Here is a 24,129-nt window from a genome sequence, read left to right on the forward strand (position 1 = left end):
TTCACTAATGTTAGTGTGCACAAAAAATATGCCTACTTTGGACATAATTCTTAGACTATATTATAGTCAATTTTTGAACATTGATCTTTTATTTTAAACACTATATACTGAATCAGTGAATTAATCTAGTTGGAGCTTGGATGATAATTCCTAAATACCAAGGATAAATTTATTAGAGATTTGGTTAGAGCATCCTTATCAGTGGAGTTTTCTCGTGATTATTGAGGAGTTTTTGTAAGTGTGATTAGGAAAGAGAATATGGAGAGAAGGAAAAAAAAAAAAGAAAAAGAAAAAAGAAAATAATCACAAAGCCTGACAGTTTGTAAAAAAAAAAAAATTAAATTAAAAAGCAATGCAAAAGTCAGAGTGGCAACCGCCACTCTGACTCGCCCAGCGGGCGCGTGTGGAGGCGGGAAGTGCGCCAAACGCGCACTTCCTTGGTTTATTTGTTTTTTTTTCTTTTTTTTTTAATTCTGTCAAAACTGACAATATTCATGTTTTAGCAAATGAATTCTTTCTTCTCTAAATATCTCCTACATCAGTTCAAGGTTCTTAATCTTAGTTTTTATACTGACATGATTCTCCTATTATACAATGGTGTGGATGCTCTTAAGCATGCCTAGGTCTTCGCAATCATGTTTAACACCTGGTATATTTTAAGAAAATTTAAAAGAACGACTACTCATTCATTGACAACGTGGCAACGTTAGCAAGTGCGTGGGGCCCAAAGTTGTCCTGAAAAACTCCGCACTGTTTACCAATTACCATTAACCAAGAATAATCCATCTATCTATCCATCCATCTTTCTGTTGAAACCCCAAACCCAAAGCCCCCAAAAATCAATTTCCACAAAACCCACCATCTCTCTAATCTCTATGCTGCTGTAATTGTAGACCAAAGAAAGATCCATGGCGGAAACCAATGAAGAACCTCAAACTCCACCCTATAATTCATCCATGTTTCTGCTAAGAGTGATGAGCAAGAGAAGGACATGGGCCTTCCTCTTTATCTTCGTCTACACCCTTCTCCTTTCCATTTCCTGGAACTTCCTCAAATCCGTTCTCTCCTGGTACGAATCCACCTCCTCCGCCACGTCATCTTCCGGCTGGCCGGCTCTTTACGCCTCCGTCATCTTAGGCCTAGCGTTCGGCCTTCTCTCCATGGTCGCCGCGCTCGCCGTCGCCGTTCCGGCCACCCTCGTCACTTGGATCACGGTATTGGTCTTGCTCACTTTCTGCGGAAAGCCTCGGAGAGCTCTGGTTATGGAGGCTAAGAAGCTCACTGCTGAAATTTCTGGATTCGTGTTTAAGGTCTTGATTAAGGAGGGAAACGTGGTCGCCGCCCTCTGCGCCGTTCTCGGCTACTTCGCCCTTCTCCGTCGGAACAGAGACGACGGCGCCACTGATTATTGACTCTCACCAATCCAATCCGGCGGCTCAATCTGAAAATCCCCTAAGTTTATGGGGCTGTTTAGAAAATTTTCAAATTTACCTCCCTGGATATGTAATTACTAAAAACTTGAAATTTTCCTTTTTTTTTTTGAAGATAGTTGAAATTTTCCTAGAATATTTTGTTTAGTGTTCTTTTCCCCCAATTTTGGATAACAGTAACTAATTTTGTGTGTACGATTTCTGATTTTAATATATGATGCTGCTTAAATTGTTTCTTAGGTTATATATTTTTGTTTTAATTATTTAAATTGGCCATATTTGATAAACAAATATAGAACAGATAATAACAGACTCAGTATCACTCTAAAAAAAAAAGTTACTAAAATTGAACACGGTGAAAACGCAGACAATGTCTCTTTTCCGGAAGTTGGAGGATAACTAATTTTGGTAGTGACATAATATTACTTTAACTCCAAGCATCAATAAATAATAAATATTTATTACAGTATATTTTAATTCGAGAGATTCCCAATTTTTATATATCATTTCGAAATTACTTTGTAGTTTATAGTACTCATCCAATTAAAAATATTTTGTAATTAGATGTTCAACAAACGCATTATCAGTTTTATCATATATTATATTATGTAACTTGTTTTGTTTAATCAACTGCGTGTGTATACTGTTGGAACGGTCAAACACAATATTGAGTGGTCATAATTACATAAAACTGAAAAATTAATTATGAATTGAAAAAATGTGATTTGGTTGACAAAAATTAAAAGAAATTAAAGTTTAAAATGTAAATATTTATGCTCTGTAAAAGATTTGGCAGTATATGCAATTGTTATATCTTGAATCGATGCATCTAATAAATGTTCCTTTTTGACATATTATATGTTCATTTTGATCTATAATACATACTGAATTTGCAATACCTTAAAAATGAGTAATTTAAAATATAATAAATTTATAATATATTAAATATGTGGTATTGGGTATAAAGATTATTGGGTGTGACATGAGATGAGGTAGATGGATTGAGAAGCAAGTATAGTATCCAGAAAGCAAATTAAAAGGCCCGTAATGTGTACTGGCGATGCGTTATTGGGTCAAAATCTTGATGAAATCTATCATACCTCATATAATGGATTTGGGTCAAAACCACATACTTTCCAACATTCTCTGTATCTATCAAATTCAAAAGAAGAAAGAAATGGGGATATCAGATCTATATATATATATATATATATATGGGTAATGAGGAAACTCGTAACTACTATTTAAATGTGTGCATTAGGCTGCGATTCAAATTTGAAATATTGTGGTTATAAAGTTAACAATCTGACCAACTTGACTGATGATCAATTTATAATTTGATTGATTCTAACCATGGTTGGTTCAATATAATAATTTGTATCTCATACATCACGAGTTGAGATGTGATTTAGAATAATTGTTATTTATCGATAAGTATTTAGCATTTTAATCATTTAAAAATTAATTTAGGTTCAATTTGAATTGTAGCGTAGAATTTAACTTCGTCTCACTGAATCACAGTTGTATTAGTAGTTTGTTTATTAATTTTTCCAAATTGTTGAATTAGAAAAACATATCTTTTAACGTCTTTAGCTTCCTTACACTGTTGAATTAGAAAGGGAAAAAAAAAACATTTTTCTTAGCTTTTAAATGTACCTAATAATAATAGAATTTGTTGGTTCACTAAAAAAAAAATTGTTGTTAATAATGGTATGTAATAATAGAATATATGGGGTCCATGCTATTTCCAATAAAGTAGTCCGCAATAATAAATGAGAACACACACGAAGCAAGGTATTAATTAAGGTACATAATTAGCACACATCCCTGTTATTTTCCACCGTTTTTCCTTTTTCATTTTTTTTTAAGTTGCGAGGGAATCCACAATTAATAGACGTGAATTGAATAAAATCAACAACAAATTATTAACAATAATTGAACTTGTGACCTTTAAGTACGAAAAACATGCTACACCCTATTTAACCACTATTTCAGGGTAAGTTTATCTGTTTATTTTTTCAAACTTACTTTTGTACCCAATTGAGCTGTCAATGTGGGTGAAGTTTGTTTTTTGTTTTGATGTACTATAGTCTTTATCTTGCATATATATAGACACATATATAGTTAGGAGAAACGAGATTGAGAAAGAAGGAAAGGAAGAATCCTGAACAATAATTATATTCCATTACTGGAAGCTGGAATATTGAGTACGTACATAAACGATGCATGCATTAAATCTGGAAAGCCATTAATCATTGTTTCTTTTGGAACTACATTGTAATCATGTTGCTTGTTGAAAAATTAGCAAAAACAAAAAATGGCATGTGAATGGTTGCTATGCAGTTTTGTTTTGTGCGGATAAATTTATTTGGATTACTTCAAATTCGGTTCGAATTATTATAACTGAGAAAATAAGTTTTGTATATTTATATTCAAAATGAATAATATATGAATAAAAAATTAATTTTAAATTAAATTATACACATAAAGTTAGGGAAATTTAATTTGGGACGATAGGAAATAGTAAAAAAATTATAAATAAATGTGGATCGAGTTTGGGAGAAGAGTATTACTAGTACTATTTTGGAAGGGTGGCCAGAAATAATTAACCAAAATAATGCATCTCATATTTTAAAAAAATAAAAAGAAAAAGAAGCAACCATTGTGTAGGTTTCACAATAAAATATTTTCCCTTCAAGAGAACGGTGTCGGCTATTGTCCTATTGAGTTGTACACTGTCGACTGTACTGATAAGTGTCGGTAAAGCACACAAAATTAAACTCTGGTGCTTTATGGGTAGCTGGTGCACTGTTTACCTAGGACAAGTGTCACTGTCACATTTCGTGCAATCTTTTTTTTTTTCCAATAACTAAACTGAAATTTCCGCAGACATCTTTTATATATATGTGTGTGTTTGTGTGGAAAATAAAGTTTTGTTGAACTAATTTCAAAGATGGCCATGAAACCCGCAAGATTGATCGCTTGGTGTTAACTTTATGCTTCTTCACATAATAATAATAATATGAAATTATTATATGGACTCTCAGGTTTTACTCTCAAATTTCATTCACTCTTAAATTCTTAGGGTGTGTTTGGAAAGCAGGAAAATGGTTTATGGAAAATGATTTCTGGAAAATGAGTCATTTTTCAGAAAATATTTTCCTTTATTGTGTTTGGCTATAGAACAGAAAACTGTGTTGGTGTGTTTGGCTTATTTTCCAGAAAATGGGTAGGAAAATGAACAGAATTATATAATTGAATATTTTAATTAATTTGTTTAAATGTAACAACATTTATAACAAATATACAATCCAAAAAATAAAATAATCACAAAAAAAAATCACAACAAAATAATATCTATCTCATAAAAAAATAAAAAATAAAAGTGGCCGACTGATTTCAGATATCAAATAAAAAAAAATAAAACTTATAATATCTATATCATAATAAAAAAATAAATTATTACTTAAAAACAAAAAGAAAAAGTTGAAGATGTCAAGAAGATGAAGAAGTTAAAGCATTTAAGAGGCCTAAGGAGATGGAAGAAGCAAAGGAGAAAGAAGAAGCAAACTTCCGGAAAATGACTTCCCCCAAAAAAAAGGGGAAGTCATTTTCCATAAAATTGGACTTATTTTCCATTGACCAAGAAGTTCATTTCCATTGACTCTATTTTCCCTACTTCCCAAACACCAAAAACCCGGAAAATGATTTCCAGAAATCATTTTCCGGGTTTCCAAACAAATCCTTAATGTAAAATATTCTGTGTACTCTCATTTTTTCCTCTCAAACACAAAACTTTTATATGCACATTTGTATGGAGGTCCACATGAAAAAAGTAGTTTACCAGTATTTGCTACATTAGGGAGTTAGATTTGAAAGTTCATGTAGTATAACTCATTATTGATGTATACTTTTTTCTTGAGACCCCGTGATAAAATAGTCTATCATTATCTGTCACATCAAATAGTAAAAGTGATGGAGTATAATTTAAGAGTACATGGAGTATAACTAATAATAATAATAGTCAGATGATTAAATCTTGCATGATACCGAAGTAATATTTAATAGTGGAGTATCAAAATAGCTACTAGGCATGGTGAAAATAAATTTTGATTCACATCTTGTACAAAATGATAAGAATGATACATTCTGCATATAATAGCTGTAAATTTTAGAGTAAATCACGAAGTGACTCAGGATTTATCTTATACAAAGTTTTGGAAGCTTAAGAGTGGACTAACCAAAGTTATGATACCTTATATATCAAAATGATTTATTAGGGTCAAAATTATATCTACCGCACCACAAAAATCTAACCTTCTCCATTTGTTAGATTTCATCTGATTATGACAGTTTCTTTTTTAATGGGGAACATTTAGCTGAGCTTTCTTGCTTTCTGTGAATCTTTTTCCCATCTGGTCTCTCCTGCTTTCATTTTCGCCCATCACACCATCACAGGGATTCACAGGAAGCTACAAAAAAAAAAACACCCGCCCATCCTCCTCTCCCTTCACCAAAGTTCGCAAACACCCATTATGCAGTTTGATGTGGGCATCTAGTTTTTGGAGCCTCATTGATGATTCTTGGACCACTTTGAAGTTATTGCAGAGGGTGGTATTTGCAGCAGGGGGGATCTGATTGTCCTGAATCCTAAATATTGGGAACCCAGAAAGATCCAAGGTACAAAAAGGTTCCATCTTGGTGTTCTACATTCATCAATTTCTTTGGTTTGGAGCATTTGCTACCATTTTAGTGTCAACGTTTTTCTTGATTTGGACTTGATATTACAGGCACTGTTCGTCTTTCTCATTTTGATGGTGAAATCTCCTATTAGCAGAATGGCAAAACGAAATGGCCTGTTTTACCCCACCATTGGGTTTGCATCTTTGGTGACTTTTATTTACCTGTGTTTTGGGGACTTATGGGTAGATGTCCAGAAAGAAACAAAATTAAATTTTGTGGAGAGGAATGGGACTCAGTTTTTTGTGGATGGTCAAGCCTTCTATATCAATGGGTGGAACTCTTATTGGTTGATGGACCATGCTGTGGATGGGAGCAGAAGACCAAGAATTAGAGCCATGCTGCAAGCTGGTGCTAAGATGGGACTCACCGTGTGTAGAACTTGGGCCTTCAATGATGGTGAACATAATGCATTACAGCTTTCCCCTGGGAGATTTGATGAAAGAGTATTTAGAGTAAGAGTTTTTGCATTTCCATAATCATGATATCATATTATATCTATTTCACTTTTAGTAGTTATGATTACTTTTTTTTATTTAAAGATTATTTAATGTTTTTATCTGTCCATTGGATTCTCTTCTTGGAGTTCTTGGCCAGTTTGTAGCTCTAGTTTATAGATTTTGGAAATGATCTCATTTCTACTGTATTGTATCTCCAAAGCTTTTGGTTATGGCTTACAAATCTTTTCTGATTAGTCAATTTTAGTGTTGTGGAGATCTCCTTTGTTTTCTCATAGTGGGAACAAATATGGTCCACAGACTTGCATCTCGGAGAAGTCGTGTCTTTTTGTTTACCTTGTCATATACAAGTATCCATTATTTTTCTCCCTCTCTGGTTCAAGTTTCACGCACTGCTAAATGCTGTATGACAGGCCTTAGACCATGTACTTGCTGAAGCCCGACAAAATGGAATTAGGCTGATACTTTGCTTGGTTAATAACTTGCAAGCGTATGGTGGGAAGACACAATATGTGAAGTGGGCATGGGAAGAGGGTGTTGGTTTAAGCTCTTCTAATGATTCATTCTTCTATGATCCAACCATCCGCTATTATTTCAAAAACTATGTTAAGGTAATCCTTTTGCGCAATTGCCTAAATTGTTCTTAAGTATATTGCCTAAATTGTATGTTAGGCAGCATTTAATGAGGTTTACATAAAACCCATTAAACCTGTAGATTAAATGGTGTTTAATCTATATCATGAACTTTGGCTTTGTAGTTACTTCATATTGTTTTTGTTTTACTTGTTACTAATGATCTTTCACCTTGATTCTATTGGTTTTATTGCTTTGGCTGCCTATTGGTGTGCGTAAAATATTGTTTATGGCATTGCTTTTCCCATTTTGATGCTATGCATTGCGTTGTGTGTGCTGGATGTGCACAACCATAGATTTTTATCCTTGTATCTCCCTTATAGTTTAGACTAGAAACTCATTAGCATAACGCCCTTTAATTCCGTTTTTCCCTTGTTCTTTTGCAGACGGTACTAACAAGGAAGAACACAATCACAGGTGTCGAGTACAGGGACGATCCTACTATCTTTGCATGGGAATTGATTAATGAACCTCGGTGCCTGACAGATCCTTCAGGCGACACCCTCCAAGTAAGTTTTGAACTATTTATCCACACTGCAATGCTAAATTGCTCCAACTTTTCTATTCTGAGTTGGAACTTGGAAACAATAATGTTTCAGGCTGTATTTTTTTTGTCTGTGCAATCTGAGCACATAACTATTCAATTACACAGAGAGAGACTGTTTTCTCCATCCATTGCCCAGATATGAATTAATTGTATTCCGTAGAATTGCAGGATTGGATTGAAGAAATGTCAACCTTTGTAAAGTCGATTGACAGGAATCATCTGCTTACTATTGGCCTTGAAGGATTTTATGGTCCAAAAAGTCCCACAAAGATGAAAGTCAATCCAGAGTTTTGGGCTGCTGGTCTGGGAACAGACTTCATTCGCAATACTAAGCTCTCAACTGTGGATTTTGCCTCTGTCCATGTATACCCTGACCATTGGTGAGCCTTTCTTTGACGTTCACTTCATAAATTTCTTTTGTTAGAAAGTTATGAATTTTAAAAGATTCAGACCCCTTTAATATATTATTGACTTGGTTCTGTATGTAAGCGAAATGAATGTGAGGAACCGAGTAAAATGGTACTCCATATGGTTGTTAACAGAAAGGATGAAACAGAAATTGAAAGTGACTTTGTAGATAGTTTCTTGTTTTCCCATGGCTATTTAGTTGAACTTGTATTGCCACTTTCTCATTTCCTGTTGTTGATAAAGAATGTTGGCGCTGATGCCAGGTTTCATAATCAAAGTTTCGAGGAAAAATTGGCATTTGTGACCAAATGGACACTTTCTCACATTGAAGATGGGGAAAGGGAACTGAAGAAACCTATCATGTTCACCGAATTCGGATTGTCAACTGAGAACAGGGATTTTGAACCATCCCAACGGGACCGATTCTTCAAGGTTATTCTCGACATCATGTACAAATCTGCAAGACGAAACAAGGCTGGCGCAGGCTCCTTTTTCTGGCAGTTCCTCGTCGAAGGCATGGAAGAGTATAATGATGATTTCGGGATTGTTCCTTGGGAGAGATCTTCCACATATCAGTTGATTGCAGAACACTCATGTAGGCTTGCAAGAGTTCATGGTGCACTGTCTTCACAGGACCACTTGATAAATTTGTGTTCCCATAGGTGATGATCATCTTAAATGTTTCATTTAGGTGAAATTTTCTGCCATGGTGCAAAATATCTGGCCATATTCTTTTGTTTGAAATCTTTACCAGTGGAAAATCAGGCTGTAATTACTTTGTGTAGTTATACCATGTATGCAGTCTTCATCAAATGAATGAGTCCAGGTTGATTCTTTTCTGGCAAGCAAAAAGTTTTAGATTCTCATCACAAGAAACTTAAAAACATTATGGTTCCAACTCAACAGTAAACACAAAAGGAACATCTTAATGCATTACCATCAAGAGAAACTATGAAATTAACAAATTTATGCACAATTGGCAAGTACATATACAAAGCTTAGAAGCCACTCTTGTTTGCCCTACAACTGAAGTTCAAAGAAAACCCGAGGCATTGGCTTCAACAAGTGGACTAACGACAGCTTTATAAGTGTCGCTATCTGGAATTGTTCCTTGCAGCACCATATAGTCGTGCAGCTGTAAAACTTCGTCAGCATTGCTTATCTTGCTCGCGCTTGTGAGTAGCGTTGTGTATGTGACAGCATCGGGACTTATACCCTGTGTGATCATCACACTTAGAAGTTCTTTGGCGTGCTGAATCAATCCATATTTGCACATCATATTGATCAGAATATTGTAAGTAACCGTGTTGATAGATAAACCTCCTTTTCTCATACTGCAGAACAAATGCAGCGCCTTTTCAATTTCACCGTTTATACAATACCCATTCAGCAATGTATTAAAGGTTATGACATCATATACAGAAGTTCCTTTCAGTGCATCAACCAAACCTTTAGCTGCATCTACAGAGGCAGCTTTGCATAATCCATCGACTATAGTGTTATAAATCACTAAGTTGGGATTCTTCTTCGTGTTTATCATGTCATCGTAAACCTCAACAGCACTTTCAACGTTGCCTACTTGGCAGAATCCATTGATCATAGTACCATAAGTGACCAGGTCTGGAATTAACCCCCGAACAAACATACTGCAAAATATTTGTTGCGCCCCAAGTGTGTTTTCACTTCTACACAGATAATCAATAAGAATGTTGTGAGAACAAGCATCTTCTGCAAGGTTGTTTTCCACAATCTGTTTATAATACTTGAGAATTTCTCTCATTTGGCCATTTCTACAGAGCCCTTTGGCAAGAATCGAGTAGGTGAAGTTGTCGGGAAGAATATTTCTCTTGATCATGTCAGACAATAAACCGGAAGCCCCATTCACATCTCCTTCCATGTATAGCTGGTGAATTAATGTATTATATATTACTGAATTTGGCAATAAACCCATACTAATCATATTATGGCACATCATAAATGCCTCCTCCAATTTACCATTTTTTGAGTACCCATCAACTAAGGTTGCATAGGTCCTTACATTTGGCTCAAAACCCATCTCAATCATTTCAGCAAGAAATTTTTCTGCAATCCTTAAACTCCCCAACTTGCAACACCCATTGATGAGAGAATTATAGGTAATTGAATTAGGGAATACCTCGCCTCCTGACATAATTCCGGTGTTTCTAACAAGCTTGAATGCTAAATCAAGTTCACCGATTCTACAAGCTCCATCTATAAGCATATTGAAGGAGACAACATTTGGCACTATTCCACTCTTTACCATCCGGTAAAACACAGAAATTGCCTCAAACAATTTACATTCTTTACAAAGGGCATAAATAACGATATTATAAGTATACACATTCTCCATATAGCCACAAGAAACCATTTCCCTGTACACCAGCCAAAAGCGACCAACCTCATCTAACTTTAACAGATGATTCAAAAAATTATTCAGTGCATGAACCGAAACCATATGACCCTCCATTCTCAACTTCTTTATAACCTCATAACCACCATCTGTCAGCCTAATTTGAGTACAAGCCCTAACCAATGTGTCAAATACAGCATTACTCCCACAACCTACATCATAACTATCAATAAGCCCTCCCAAAATCTCCAAAGGCGAAATCCCCTTCCTTATCATCAACTCTTTCATCAACCACAAAGCATCATCAAAATGTCTACAGCACACCATCACATGAACCACAACACAACAACTTTCAAGCGAATTCAAGACACTTTTTGCTCCACCAATCCTCTTGTAGAACTCCAACACTACTTGGGGAGAGCTCCGGAACTCGTTGAAAGCACGAGAAAGCACAGACCCTGTGAGTCCAGAGCATATTTGGTCCATAAATTTCCATTTATTTTCCCTCAAATTCACACAGATTGATCGAAACAGAACATCCTCTGTATTTGGGTGTGCGAATTGCTTGCCCAAATGAAGAGCTCTAACAAAAAGGTGCCTCCTTTTTGGCGAGAACAAGCCTGCAACCATAGACTTAAACTCACCCGAATCATAAAACAGACTGATTTTGCATACTCACTGAAAGTATCGTTTTAGGTCATCATATAACAACGAAAAAGATCAATAGACATTCAAATCTATCTGTTCTCAGAACCCTTTCTTTCAAAGATATAAAAATCCAAGCAAATCATCAAATACCCATGGAAATATAAGCAGCATAATTCAGAACTTGAATTAATACATTGAGAAAGCAGTAACATTGGACTACAATATAGTTTCCCAGAATTCGCCCACAACCCTCAGTGCCATTAACCTGCAACTCAAGACCACTGCTCGGCTTTTCCTTCATCGCTGTGAGAGTAACGGGAACATTTGCTCTTAAACCCCCTTTATTATGTCCCTCATAAACCCTAAAACCCTTCTATGTGGCCTAGTTGCAGACTTGCAGTAGTTGGAGCACATATAATCTTTAAGAGTTAAATTTAATACATTAAAAATAATTAGTTTTTTTTTTTACTTACTTCATACTTTTATCATCCATTATAACCATCATAAAGTATTTAATTATCCCTACTAAAAGGTAAAAGTTAAAAAAAAAAGTTAATTTTTTTACCCGAGTCGCATAAAAATTTTAACATATATTTTTGGTATTATTATTTATTATTTTCTTACACACTATGGACTACGTCCAAATGTCATACCAAACATGTCTGTATGTGCCCTTACATAATAATAAAATAAATAAATAAAACATGTTACCAGCATAATTTTTTATACACAAGTCACTTGAGAGCCAACAAAGTTAAATTTATATCTCTATTTTTTAAAAAAAATTATTGATAAGATTTGAATTATGCCTTATACGACAGTTAACAAAGTAAACTCTCTTAATTTATTATGGGTTTTTGTTATGTATGGGGCATCAATGGCGGCAATTTATATCGTGGATCAGGGTGTACAATGCATTGTGCACCTCGATCCAAAACTACGTCGTTTTAGTTCTTTTAGTTTACGACTTTTTCGGTTTCCCGTTCAGCCTTAACTTATAAGATGAAAAAATATAGTATTTCAATATTAACTATTTTTAAACTTTAAAACCCTTCGTGGATTATAGTTTATACTATATATAATAATTTAAAAAGGCTCAATTTCCATTTCACCATATTATTATTATTATTATTATTATTATTATTAATTTTTTTATTTTTTTATTTTTTGTTGATGATGACGACGATGATGAATACAAGACGCATGTGTTTGACCTCAAATAGGAATTACTCCATACAAAATAAATAGAGGAGTTGGTCATCCAATCAACTTAGGTCATCACTTTTTGGTTCAACACTTCAACTTATGGTTATTACAACAGTCCACAAAATCCACTAGTTTTATGTACCTACTCAAATTTTCTATATATATATATTCAAATCAAGGGGCATGGGGCCATGGATGATGGAAATGTCCAAACTCATCAAATGGATGATAAAATTCCTCAAGGCATACTTAGCTTGATAGAATTATATTCCACCGTTAGTTTATCGACTATTGCATATCTCTCATATTTGATCGATGACTATCTTTTTTTTTTTTCACGTTTAATACATAGCTATTAAATTTTTAGGTCACTTTAATTTGATTAATTTTCTAGCCAATTTTAGTCAGAAATTCCCTCATAATAGCAATGTCGATTATTTTAAAAATGCATTTTTGTTATTTGAATTTGAATAGCATGTGATAGGGATAATTTCCCGACCTACTTTCCCGGTCAGATTTAACTATCGGTCTATATTCATATTTGCCCCTCATCCGGCAGGCAATTCAGACCAACCGGTCTGGGCGAGGAGCCGACCTTCTATGGTCGGTGGCATCTGTGCACTTAGTATTCCTCACCAAGCCCTTAGTGGCCAGGTGGTCCGGCCTTCAAAGCGTTCGCCTTGGGACATAGGACCACCTTGCAGGCCGGTGCATGCTCACCATGCGTACGCCATGCCCTTGGTCCGGCACCTGTCCCCCGTGTCATCTATACATAGCGCATTTATTGCAAGGTGGAGGACTTTTGGCTATTTTCTTCTATATACTAGTCAAAGAAACCGGGAACCTCTGACCCACTGTCACGTTGACCGGATTCTCCTAGGGTATTCCGTATTGTAAACGTTCTAATCATCAATAAAGAGTATTTTATTCGTATTCGCGTATATTACTCTATCAACATGTAAATCGGCCATATATAGTTGAATATAGTGGTCTTAGAGTTAGTGTTGATGAAAATCATAAACTTATTAGAAGGACATAAATGTGATAATATTTTAATAATAATGTACTAAATGTAAAAAAAATTAATAGTTAGTGTTCAAATTTGAAAGGGGTACAATAATCGGGAACCAAAAAACCAAAAAAATTATGATTGATATATATTTAATAATATTGAATTTCAAATCGGTGCTGAAAAGTAAGCCTGCAGTTGTCTGATGAAATATCAAAGAATTTAATTTGGAAAGCCCCACAACTTAGTTTTTTCCACCATGCAGACGACAAATTTGGCAATAATGTTGGACTTTTTCAAATGAATTGAATGCACAAATATTAAATCCTGTATAGCTGACAGATTTTTATATGCATTTGTTATGTAGAATGTACTAAGAATTGAAAGAGTTTGACGAATTCTTGGGTTGACCATCTAGGCTTTCAACGAAGATGACAAAATATTTTTGGGTTTCAGTAATTTGAAATTAGTTGTTTTAATCTTTATGGTAAAAAAATTGTAAAACACATTCTTAAATTTATGATATTGTGATTATTTTAGTCATTCAATGAATCAATACATAATACCGCAATCATGCCACACACAATTCATAAATAAAAAAATTATTTATACATATTTTTTGATATAATAAAACGGAAATGAAACAACTAGAACTACATAAACCGCAATCATGCCACACGCAATTCGCAGTCAAAATTAGAAAAATTACCCTGACAAAAAGGGGAATGGGATACACAATGGTTTTGCTCATTTGCATAGGAGCTGGTTTTGCTCAATTTTCCATATCCATAGGAGAGGAATGCGTGTTTGGACGGCTTATTATGACAAACTACAATGACTTTGGATTTTGAACCTTTTCTTAGCCATTCCTAAAAGTTGACTTTTTTGGCATTTTAAGACCTCAGTTCATGTAATTTTCATTTGCTCTTGCTTTTTATGTTGTATATATATGCATTTTAATAGGTTGGATACTCAGTATTAGATAAAATGAAAAAAAATATGAATAGAATAACTCAACAACCCAATGAACTACATGACCATAATATTTCTTCTAGCTTCGGAAAATGTGACCGAATAGGTGAAGTATAATTATCAAAAAATCACTAATTTGTTTTTTATTAATACTAGTTGATAGGGATGAAATCTCGGTCTATAGTTACTGACCTCCCGGTCTACTCTCCGCTTCAAAGGTTAGATTTTAGGTCCTCCGGAGCCCTCTTTCTCCCGGTCTCTCGAGGACCGTTCAGAGTCGCATCCCGACCTGCTACCGTATCCGTAGGGGTTCGAACCATAGCTCATCCAAGGTTTACACCTAGTCGTCGAGGGATTGGACCGTTGCACGGACCGGTGCATGCTCGACACGCGTACCGCATGCCAACAGGCCGGAACTCATCCCGAGGTCGCCTATAAAAGGCGCATTTATTACGGCATAAATGACTTTTGGTTGTTTTCATCTCTAGAATAGTCAAAGAGACCGGGAACCTCTAACCCACTGTCACGTAGACTGGTCTCGTATAGAGTATTTCTACTTGTACCCGATTTGATATTTATACAAGAGTATTTTCATCGTACAATCGTATTTTACCGTATCACTTTTTTTTTTGTTGACTCTGTTACAATACAAGCACAAAGAGTCAACATTGACTCCACCGAAGCTTGACTCACCTTCTTCCATATGAGAGTGCAAACGAGTTCCATTAGACCACAAGGTCTAGACTTATCAACACCCTTTTAATCAAACCTATTATCACTGTAGCAAAAATGGGCCTAAGCGAATTACCCCATAGGCAACGACTACCTAGCTGGTCACCTAGGTGCCCAACTTGATCGAGTTGGTGATAAATTCAGCCGAATTAATTCGTTCAATTCGATCAAATTAGGGGTTATGACATCGCCTACCGTAACTATGCCTATTACATGTTAATATATAGTGGTTGCAGTTTCCTAATCTCTCCTCAACCAAAACGATTATTTCTTCCAGGAAAAAAAAAACAGTAAGAAAAGTATTTATAGAGGACACATGTATTGAAAACTGGGGAGTGAAGCAGAGGGATCCACATCTACCTCGCGGACAATTCATAATGGCCGGTTAGCAGTCATACACCTCCAATGTCATAGTAGTCATCTACTTCCACACAGTCGTCAACGATACATTTTATGATTCTTCTCCTCTCTTGTGTCGCTATTCGCTAACAACCCTCTCTGACTCCAACAAGGTGATTTTGTCATACAAACGGCGTTCTGTAGCCTCTGTTGACTGCTTTGACGTCATCGCTGTTATCTATAATTCATGTGATTTTTATACGGAGTAGCATTTTTTGTACACACATCCTCCGTATGTATTATTGCCTGGTATAAGCGCGTTGAACAGTCAAGCAGCATGGCAGAACCGTTCCTTTAAAACCAAAGACTTCTTTTTTATTTTATTCTCCTAATTTCAATTCAAAAACAGGGAGAGCTTCTTAGAAGATTATGACACAGTTGTGGAGATCAATAGGCCTGATCAACATTCTCGGCAGTTTTGGCTGGTCAGCATAAGGTTTATGTTTATTTATACGTTTCAATAGAGTTTTTAGAAAGTTGGGAGTGGTTTTCTTTGGGTGTTACAGTTCTTGTACGAGACATAGGTTGAAACTTGGGATTTCTGAAAGTTTCTGATTTGAAGAGTATTGGGTTATTGTTTTCTTCATATTTGTTTGCAGTATTCTTGATTGGATAGTTATTTGTGATTTGTGGTAGTTTGTTTCAATGGGGTTGTGGAAAGATGATTTTTGGTAGGCATATTTTTGTGGGTTTGTATTGATTTCAGTAGAGGAAGGTTCTTGGTGGGTTCTTTGTTGGTTTCTAATGGGTTGTGTCTTTGGGAAAGCTTCCCCAGCTGCCAAAGAAAGGGTAAAGGGTGAAAAGAAGAGAGAAAGGGTAAAGGGTGAAAAGAAGAGAGAATGGATCAAAGGGTCCCCAGAGTCACGAGTAACACTAGCTATTTCTTCAAAGAGGAAGGAGAGTTTCAGGAGAAAAGAGAAGGAAAAGGGAGAAGCAAGAAAAGGATCAGTTGATAAGAAGGGTACTGGATCACGAAAAGTCAGGGATGATAATTTTGAGCAGATAAAAGAGAAATCTGAAGTTATTATCAGTGGTAGTCCAGGATATGGTAAAGTTCCCAATGCTGTGGAGGGGGAATTAGTTGCTGCTGGTTGGCCTTCTTGGCTTTCTATGGTTGCTAGTGAAGCTATTATTGGATGGCTTCCCCGCAAAGCTGATACTTTTGAGAAACTGGATAAGGTAACATTCTGGTCTTTGATCTTATTGCTTTTGTAGTTTATTTAGCAGGTGTAGTTTGGATAGCACTTGCTTGTAGTTTGTTAATGGCCATAGTATAATGTGTTTTATACAGCTAAGTCTTTTGTATAGAGGTGGCACCATGTGCCTTTGATGAAATCTTCTACAGTTATGTATCAAAAGAAAGTGAATGTGACTCTTTCAGCATTAATCTTTTCAACAATTTTTTTCTTTCCAGTTCTTTAAGGCCTGTATTTCTTTCAAACATGTATCTAATTTTCCTGAATTGATTTTTTTTTTTTCGTTGTTGTGTGATAGCATTTTATTCTTGCAGATTGGGCAAGGAACATATAGCAGTGTCTACAAGGCTCGTGACCTGGTGCATAATAAAGTTGTTGCACTAAAAAGGGTTAGGTTTGATAATATGGACCCTGAAAGTGTCAAGTTTATGGCAAGGGAGATCCAGATTTTACGAAGGCTTGATCACCCAAATGTAATAAAATTGGAAGGCATGGTTACCTCTAGAACATCTTGCAGCTTGTATCTTGTTTTTGAGTACATGGAACATGATCTCACAGGATTGACATCACTTCCCGGCGTTAAGTTCACTGAACCACAGGTATTTTTCCATAGATTCTGTATTCTAATCTGTTATCTGATCCTTTCTTTTGGGGTGGGGCATGGCTTGGTTAATGTTCGGTGAAGGATTTATTTCCAATCTTCAATCAGGCATGTTTTTAGATTGAACAGATATTGATGCATCCACATGATTATTTTCCTTCTTTGAATTTGTAGTTTAGTATGGAACACTAATTTCCACTTTTCTTTTACTTTTTCTAGGTCAAATGTTACATGCAGCAACTTCTTAGAGGACTTGATCATTGCCACACTCGAGGTGTTCTACATAGGGATATAAAGGGCTCAAATCTTCTAATTGACGATGAAGGCACCTTGAAAATTGCAGATTTTGGTTTAGCAACTTTTTTTGATCATCAGCAAAGCGCTACATTAACAAGCCGTGTAGTGACTCTTTGGTATCGGCCACCAGAACTTTTACTTGGAGCAACTCACTATGGAGTTGCGGTAGACATGTGGAGTGCTGGTTGCATACTTGGAGAATTATATACTGGCAAGCCCATCATGGCCGGTAGAACCGAGGTACAAAATGACTTGCTTTGACCATTTGAGCATGGCTAATGCACCTCTTCTATTCTTCATCTTCTTCTTTTTGGGTTTTTTCTTTTGGTAATTTCCTCAATTGTCATTTGCATTTTTAGCAAATAAAAAGCTCATGGCATGTCTATCTGTTTACCCATAAACTTTTCTTTGTTAAAGTAACAAGTTTTCACGCCACACGTCTTTTTAGTTTTTATACATAAACTTGTTTTTTACTGTTGAAGAGAAGTAATGTGTGTGAATTGTTTTTCTTTTAGGTGGAGCAATTGCATAAAATTTTTAAGATTTGTGGTTCACCATCTGAAGATTATTGGAGGAAAGAAAAATTACCTCATTCAACAGTATTCAAACCTTTACAGCCTTATAGGCGGCGTATCACAGAGGCATTTAAGGATCTTCCCCCTACTGCTGTGGGACTAATGGAAACGTTACTTTCTATAGATCCTGCACAAAGAGGAACTGCAGCAAGCGCTTTAGAGAGTGATGTAAGTTTCTCAGCCAAAAAGCGTTTCTGAATAATTTTGTAGTTTAATAATAAGAACAACATCATTAATAATCTTTCATTCAATTGTACTATGTATACTACTTCTGTTCTTGTAAATTCCTTCTAATTCTTAACCCTTGATTGCCATGCTATTTTCATGTTGTAAGCTGTCAACATCCAAACTGCTACATATTTCATGGATTAATTTGCCATCTTTTTTACAATTTAAAATTGTGGTTTCCTGCTTAAATTTTTATTTTTATTTTGTCTAACAGCTTTTCACAACAAAGCCATTCGCCTGTGATGCTTCAAGTTTGCCAAAATACCCTCCCAGCAAGGAAATTGATGCAAAATTGCGTGAAGAAGAAGCTAGAAGGTAATCTTCTTGGATATTTCGTCATATACTCATATACACAATTAACTTTACTAGCAATTCTCTTGGCCTTTTTTGATCTGTTGTTCCTCGAAACTGTAGCACTAGTTCTTCATTTGTAACTTTACATACCTCGCATTTATAAGAAACTTATAACTCGTTTTTGAATTCGCTAAATGGATAAAATTGAGCATCTCTAGTTTTTATAGTTTGTTATTCTCATCAGTAAAGAATCTAAGACTTACTCTGTGTTATTGTTTCAAATAAATACATAGGCAAGCAGCCCTCGAAGCTAAGAAGGGTCAGATGAGTGATAAGCGCTCAAGAGGAGGGTCGAAAGAGATTAGAGGAGTTTTGGCATCTAATGTCAATGCCATGCTGACTAGGCCGATGAAGGTATTTAATTGGACATCAATTGCAATATATTTTTGTTAGGGAACCCGTATAGAGCTCAAGTTCATTATTGTACTTTCTTTTCTGGTTAAATCCTGCTGGCTGTGAGTTTCTTATCAGCCAGGTTAAAGTTACTACAGATTTTATGTTGTCCCGTATAATTTTTGGCTATTTCTGGTCATATCTTTCTTAGTGCTACATATTTTTTGTTTTACATTTATAGCAGATGAGGCAGCACAAGTCTAACAGCAAGAGCATAAGCGAGCAATTCAACCCACACAAGGAATCTGCATCTGGTTTTCCTATTGATGCGCCTAGACCACCACAAGCTGTAAGAGAAACTTGCAAGGATCATCCCGAACCTCTTTCAGAGAGGTATTCTCATTCCGGACCTCTAGCACCAGCGATGCAGTGGGCAAATTCTGGGAAGAAATATGACGATATTTCCATTGGATCGATTAGAGCCAATTTATCCAAATTAACTGGTTTAGTAGCATCAAGGTCAGCTTTGCCTGGGGACTCGCAAGATAGACTTGGTGTTTCACGTATGGACTCAGCAAATGAAATTGAGGTGCCCGTGGCATTACTTGAAGCAGCCGTGAGGAACCAGGATCAAAAGCATTACGTGCAGAACTTTGCTGGTTCACGCCACATTGAAAGCAGAAAGCCCAGTGCCAAGGAACCTGCTCCGGTGAGTTTCATATTGTGGATCTTAATAATACCTCAACTGTGCGTTATAATTGTGAAGCGTAACTAAAATCCTAAAATTTCTGAATCACCAAAGTTTCATTACCAAAGTAAAACCTTTAACCAGTTTTGCTTTGTGAAACTTCACGTGAATAACTTGATCTCCACGTATTGTTTTGATCTGCCTCTCTCAGTATGAATCTGTTTTTATGTTATTAGCTGCACTTGTGTGTTAATTAGCTGTTTGTTTACTTTCGTAGCACGAATGTGGAGTTAAGGGAAACAAGGCCCATTTTTCTGGTCCACTACTTGTTTCATCCAACAGAGTCGAACAATTGCTGAGAGAACATGATCGTCGCATCCAGGAAGCTGCTCGACGATCAAGGATTGAGAAGGCGAGACTTGACAGAGCCCACGCGCAAGGAATGCAAACAGCGGCTAATTCTATATACATCTCCAGTCTGGGGAGAAGGTAGATTAACATCAGTTCTTCGCAGAGATTTGTTGTGTAAAAAATTTAGAGTAGATAGTGAGTGAGATGTACAGTTGTTTAGGAAGGGATGAATATATAGCCAGTCACTGCATATCAGCATTCTTTAGAAAATCATTTTCCTTTTTGTCATCTTTATGAATATATGTGAATTGGCATTGTGTTGTTTTGCCCAAAAATCTGCAGTGTTGAGCCCTCTGAAATGGAGTTGAAGTCAGTTTGTGAGCTTGTGGCCATCTTGATTCTTGAATACTGGCATAACAGTGACAGCATTTTCCCAGTGTGCTTTAATTTATACAAACTAATAAGTCACCATCTTGGTCCAAGTTGAGTAATTGAGTAGCACATTTATTTTTTCTTTCCAAAAGGTTGAATCCCCAACCCCACAGTCTTCCATGTCTCGGTCCGACAGAGTATATGGGAAGATGTAAATCATGGTGACTCAACTAAACACAGAGACTAGATGTTTGCTTATTACGCACAAAGAGCTCCCATCTTTCTTCTCAAATTTCATCCACGTGACCAACTGAACTGTCCATTCGGACAATGAGTAGCACATTTATTGTAATCCGTCTTGAATGTTTGATTTTTATTTTTCTATCACCAATCTTCAACACTATATGAATATGATGTTCTTGGCCACCTCATTGTCATCTTCCTTTACCAAGCAAGTAGGCAATGGCTTGAACTCAGACCCCAGTTCATTTTATTCCTGAATTTAAATATAAAATTTACCATGAAGAACAACAAGCACCAGTGGTCTAGTGGTAGAATAGTACCCTGCCACGGTACAGACCCGGGTTCGATTCCCGGCTGGTGCAAGAGTCTTTTTGTCACTTTAATCCTGCTCCCCCTCCGGGTTCTGTTTTCCCACATAATACTATAAATAGGTTTTGTGTCTTTATAATGTTCCTCGGAAAAGGAAAATAAAAATCCTATTAATATAGTTGCTGATTAGTTAATAAATGAGGGACTTCAAGATAATTGTGAAAGAGGGAAAAAGAAAAGAAAAGAAAAGAAAAAAGGAAAGCTTTGTCATAAATAGATAATATTTTATAGTACAACTATGAACTTTGTAATATAATGGATAATGATATAAACTTTTCTATTATCAAATTTCTTTAATCATTGTAATTATGGGTGTTTCATCAGTGGAGGATGAGGGTTGTTTTAAGCCACTAAGTTAATCAACTTGTATGTCATTTAATGGAAAGAAAATGGTTCCCCTATATATACCTCAAGTAGTTTCTCAAAATATTCAACTTAAAAATAAAATTATAAACTTTTTAAATTTTTTTTTATTATTAATAGTCATATAGTGCATAGTTCTGAAAAGATGTATGAATTTTGGTGTATAAGCAATTATTAGAAGCTTATAGGTCGTCAATTAATGACTCATTTGATCTCGCGATTACTTCATCCCATCCATCTATCCCCAAGGTATGAGTGATACACGAAATGACTCTAAAAGAAGTTACTAATCAAATTTAATGAGAAATACGAAAAAGTTTATCTTACAAGGTAGATCCCAGTTCTTGGAATGGATTAGAAAGTAGATTAGAACTAGGTTCTGTTAATTAGCAATAACGAATTGTTTTTTGGGTAATCTTAAAAAGTAGTACGAGATTATCTCAAGCTGTGGGTGACCAAACACACAATATATATATATATATATATATATATATATATATATATATATATATATATATATATATATATATAAACATCTTCATATCTAAACTAAAATACGCAAATACTCATCATTAGCGCAGCTGTAAGCCTGTAACGTTGTTAATTAGTTTTACTAATTATTTTAATTCATGTTGGACGACTCATTAATTAAATTAGATTCGCTAGGATCATATGTGTTATGTGAGACAACTCAACTACTTAAAGAGAAAACAGAACTTGGTAACATTATCCTAACTTTTCGATCAGTTTTCATGCATATGATAAATAATAATCGGAATTAGCGTATGCTTACGTTCAATTCAAGTTGTTTATTGAGTAATATAAAACTTGGTACTAGGTAATTTGATTACTGCAATTTAATTAAGGTTGATGATGCATACATGCATCAAGTTGTTGAAAATGATAGTTTCCTGCCCTTTGAGAAGTCCCATTAGCCATGCGTCATTATGGAAGACCATGTTCTAGATTCCAATTTTCATATTTGCTAACTCAAAAAATACCATTCTACACTTATTCTTCGTATAAATGTATTTAAGTTCTTAACGAATTAAGGAATTTACTTCTTAGGGTTTGTTAAAACCCTAGTGTTACTGCACACTAATTAGCTATAATTGAAGATATTTTAATTAGTTGGATCAATACCTTATAAAAATTACTTACACAAATTTTGATTACAGTATATGCATCAAGATAAACATTTTGATTACAAATGTATGCAATTCTAACTAATAATAACTAGAATATAATATTGATAGGAATGATAGTGTTAATATTCTAGGGGCTATAGAATATTATATATGATTGTGTAGTACGTATAGTTGTACAAAGATAAAGAAGTAATGTAGTGATGTTATTGATAACCTTTAGGAGTTTAGTACAAATTTAGTTTATAGTTGAGCTTGGAATGCTCTTTTAGAGTTAGGGAATGCACAAGATTTTAGAAATCAGATCCATTTCAAGATAGCGGGGTTCAATATGTATTTATAGAGTTAAAACAAGGAACATATGTTAATTCTATTGACAAGCTTTAATTTTATGGTGGTCACGCATGAGTGTGTTGTATTAGTTGTGATATGGTCAGGTACTCAGATAACAACTTAACCTTCAAGACAATAATGACTAATGTGCGATCAAAAACTGACCACGGAGTATATGATCCTTATATATGCTCTGTATATTCCTATCAAACTGTATATGATCCTTATATATGCTCTGTATATTCCTATCAAACATATATTGAAGTTTAAAAAATAAAAATTATTACGACATAATTACGAGCAGGCGCTTGTTTAGTCCTCCCTCAATCAATTTTTGTGGATAGGTAGTGAGATCAGCAGCATGTCGGCTCTAAAAAACTGAGAAACCAGAAGCCGCGCGCTCACAGGTTTTTGATGCTTCCCAGATTCCAGTATCTACCAAACTTCCAGTTTCTCTCTCTCACTCTCTCTTTTAACAGATGTGAATTATAAACCGTTGATCATATATATTCGCATAAAGAATTGGAATATAATCTGTACAACTAGTCATTCTTCTCATCATAAATCATGACAAAGTTACAATTATTAACAATGGCGGACCCACCTTCAACCTTGGTAGCTAGGCTGGCCTGGCATTATTATGCTGATCAGGAACAAGTTGTTACAGTTGGCCAATGATCAAGGTTTAGGTTTTGTTTATTTATTCTTAATACCTCCAATTCATTTAGGATAGACACTAACCTTGATTCCTACTTTACTATAATGTTAAGGGGTGTATTTAATTAAGACTTTTAAAAGATTTTCAAAGACTATAATAATCAGTTAATTACTATCCAGATATAGTTTAGGAATTAAAAGTATACTTTTCGTTTTAAATGGGTGTGAATTATGACGTAGATAAACACTGTGTAAATGTCTTGAAAGAATCTGGGTTACCAAGCGGTGACTCACTGAGTCACTGGTGCCAACTTGTCCAAGCTGACATGGAAAAGTGGAAACCCAACTGCGTAAGCAACATTAATTATTGAGAAAAGAGAAATTAAATAATCACAAAGAGAAAATGACAGACACTTTTATGATTAAGCCTACAATAACAAAGCCACGTCAGCAGGACGACTGCCATGTCCG

At 35.3% G+C, this 24,129-nt stretch overlaps 4 protein-coding genes and 1 non-coding gene across 6 annotated transcripts; 4 read left to right on the forward strand and 1 right to left on the reverse strand.

Annotated features, from left to right (window-relative positions):
- The first annotated feature begins 785 nt into the window (after window positions 1–785).
- On the forward strand, window positions 786–1,540 carry LOC116010501. Its single transcript, XM_031249933.1, has one exon. The coding sequence runs from the start codon at window positions 909–911 to the stop codon at window positions 1,410–1,412; it is 504 nt and encodes a 167-aa protein (XP_031105793.1). The 5' UTR covers window positions 786–908; the 3' UTR covers window positions 1,413–1,540.
- Window positions 1,541–5,746: 4,206 nt separating this feature from the next.
- Window positions 5,747–9,050, forward strand: LOC116010500 (mannan endo-1,4-beta-mannosidase 2-like). Its single transcript, XM_031249932.1, has 6 exons — window positions 5,747–6,110; window positions 6,221–6,625; window positions 7,042–7,239; window positions 7,648–7,770; window positions 7,977–8,188; window positions 8,480–9,050. The coding sequence occupies exons 2-6, from the start codon at window positions 6,245–6,247 to the stop codon at window positions 8,880–8,882; spliced, it is 1,317 nt and encodes a 438-aa protein (XP_031105792.1). The 5' UTR covers window positions 5,747–6,110; window positions 6,221–6,244; the 3' UTR covers window positions 8,883–9,050.
- Window positions 9,051–9,149: 99 nt separating this feature from the next.
- On the reverse strand, window positions 9,150–11,600 carry LOC116010499 (pentatricopeptide repeat-containing protein At1g11710, mitochondrial). Its single transcript, XM_031249931.1, has one exon. It carries the CDS (start codon window positions 11,215–11,217, stop codon window positions 9,250–9,252), a length of 1,968 nt encoding a protein of 655 aa, XP_031105791.1. The 5' UTR covers window positions 11,218–11,600; the 3' UTR covers window positions 9,150–9,249.
- A 4,079-nt stretch (window positions 11,601–15,679) lies between these two features.
- Window positions 15,680–20,644, forward strand: LOC116009933 (probable serine/threonine-protein kinase At1g54610). Of its 2 annotated transcripts, none has more exons than XM_031249138.1 (8): window positions 15,680–16,732; window positions 17,064–17,348; window positions 17,570–17,887; window positions 18,163–18,390; window positions 18,665–18,765; window positions 19,038–19,158; window positions 19,379–19,846; window positions 20,103–20,644. In XM_031249138.1, exons 1-8 carry the CDS (start codon window positions 16,298–16,300, stop codon window positions 20,316–20,318), a joined length of 2,172 nt encoding a protein of 723 aa, XP_031104998.1. In that variant the 5' UTR covers window positions 15,680–16,297; the 3' UTR covers window positions 20,319–20,644. The 2 variants fall into 2 exon arrangements, with proteins under 2 accessions (XP_031104998.1, XP_031104999.1); XM_031249139.1 differs by having other exon boundaries at window positions 15,685–16,732; window positions 19,382–19,846.
- Window positions 20,645–21,082: 438 nt separating this feature from the next.
- TRNAG-GCC lies at window positions 21,083–21,153 on the forward strand. Its single transcript has one exon. It is a non-coding gene; the product is annotated as a tRNA-Gly (tRNA).
- Window positions 21,154–24,129: the final 2,976 nt, after the last annotated feature.

Source organism: Ipomoea triloba, chromosome 2, assembly GCF_003576645.1.
Source record: "Ipomoea triloba cultivar NCNSP0323 chromosome 2, ASM357664v1".
Lineage (NCBI taxonomy): Eukaryota > Viridiplantae > Streptophyta > Magnoliopsida > Solanales > Convolvulaceae > Ipomoea > Ipomoea triloba.

Excerpts from the sequence above, each read along its gene's own strand:
- LOC116010501 (XM_031249933.1), top strand. The coding sequence starts at position 909 with ATGGCGGAAACCAATGAAGAACCTCAAACTCCACCCTATAATTCATCC.
- LOC116009933 (XM_031249138.1), top strand. The coding sequence starts at position 16,298 with ATGGGTTGTGTCTTTGGGAAAGCTTCCCCAGCTGCCAAAGAAAGGGTA. Across the intron at positions 19,159-19,378 it reads TGCTGACTAGGCCGATGAAG|CAGATGAGGCAGCACAAGTC; the intron begins GTATTTAATTGG and ends TTACATTTATAG. Across the intron at positions 19,847-20,102 it reads GTGCCAAGGAACCTGCTCCG|CACGAATGTGGAGTTAAGGG; the intron begins GTGAGTTTCATA and ends TTACTTTCGTAG.
- LOC116010500 (XM_031249932.1), top strand. The coding sequence starts at position 6,245 with ATGGTGAAATCTCCTATTAGCAGAATGGCAAAACGAAATGGCCTGTTT. Across the intron at positions 7,240-7,647 it reads ATTTCAAAAACTATGTTAAG|ACGGTACTAACAAGGAAGAA; the intron begins GTAATCCTTTTG and ends GTTCTTTTGCAG. Across the intron at positions 8,189-8,479 it reads CATGTATACCCTGACCATTG|GTTTCATAATCAAAGTTTCG; the intron begins GTGAGCCTTTCT and ends CGCTGATGCCAG.
- LOC116010499 (XM_031249931.1), bottom strand. The coding sequence starts at position 11,217 with ATGGTTGCAGGCTTGTTCTCGCCAAAAAGGAGGCACCTTTTTGTTAGA.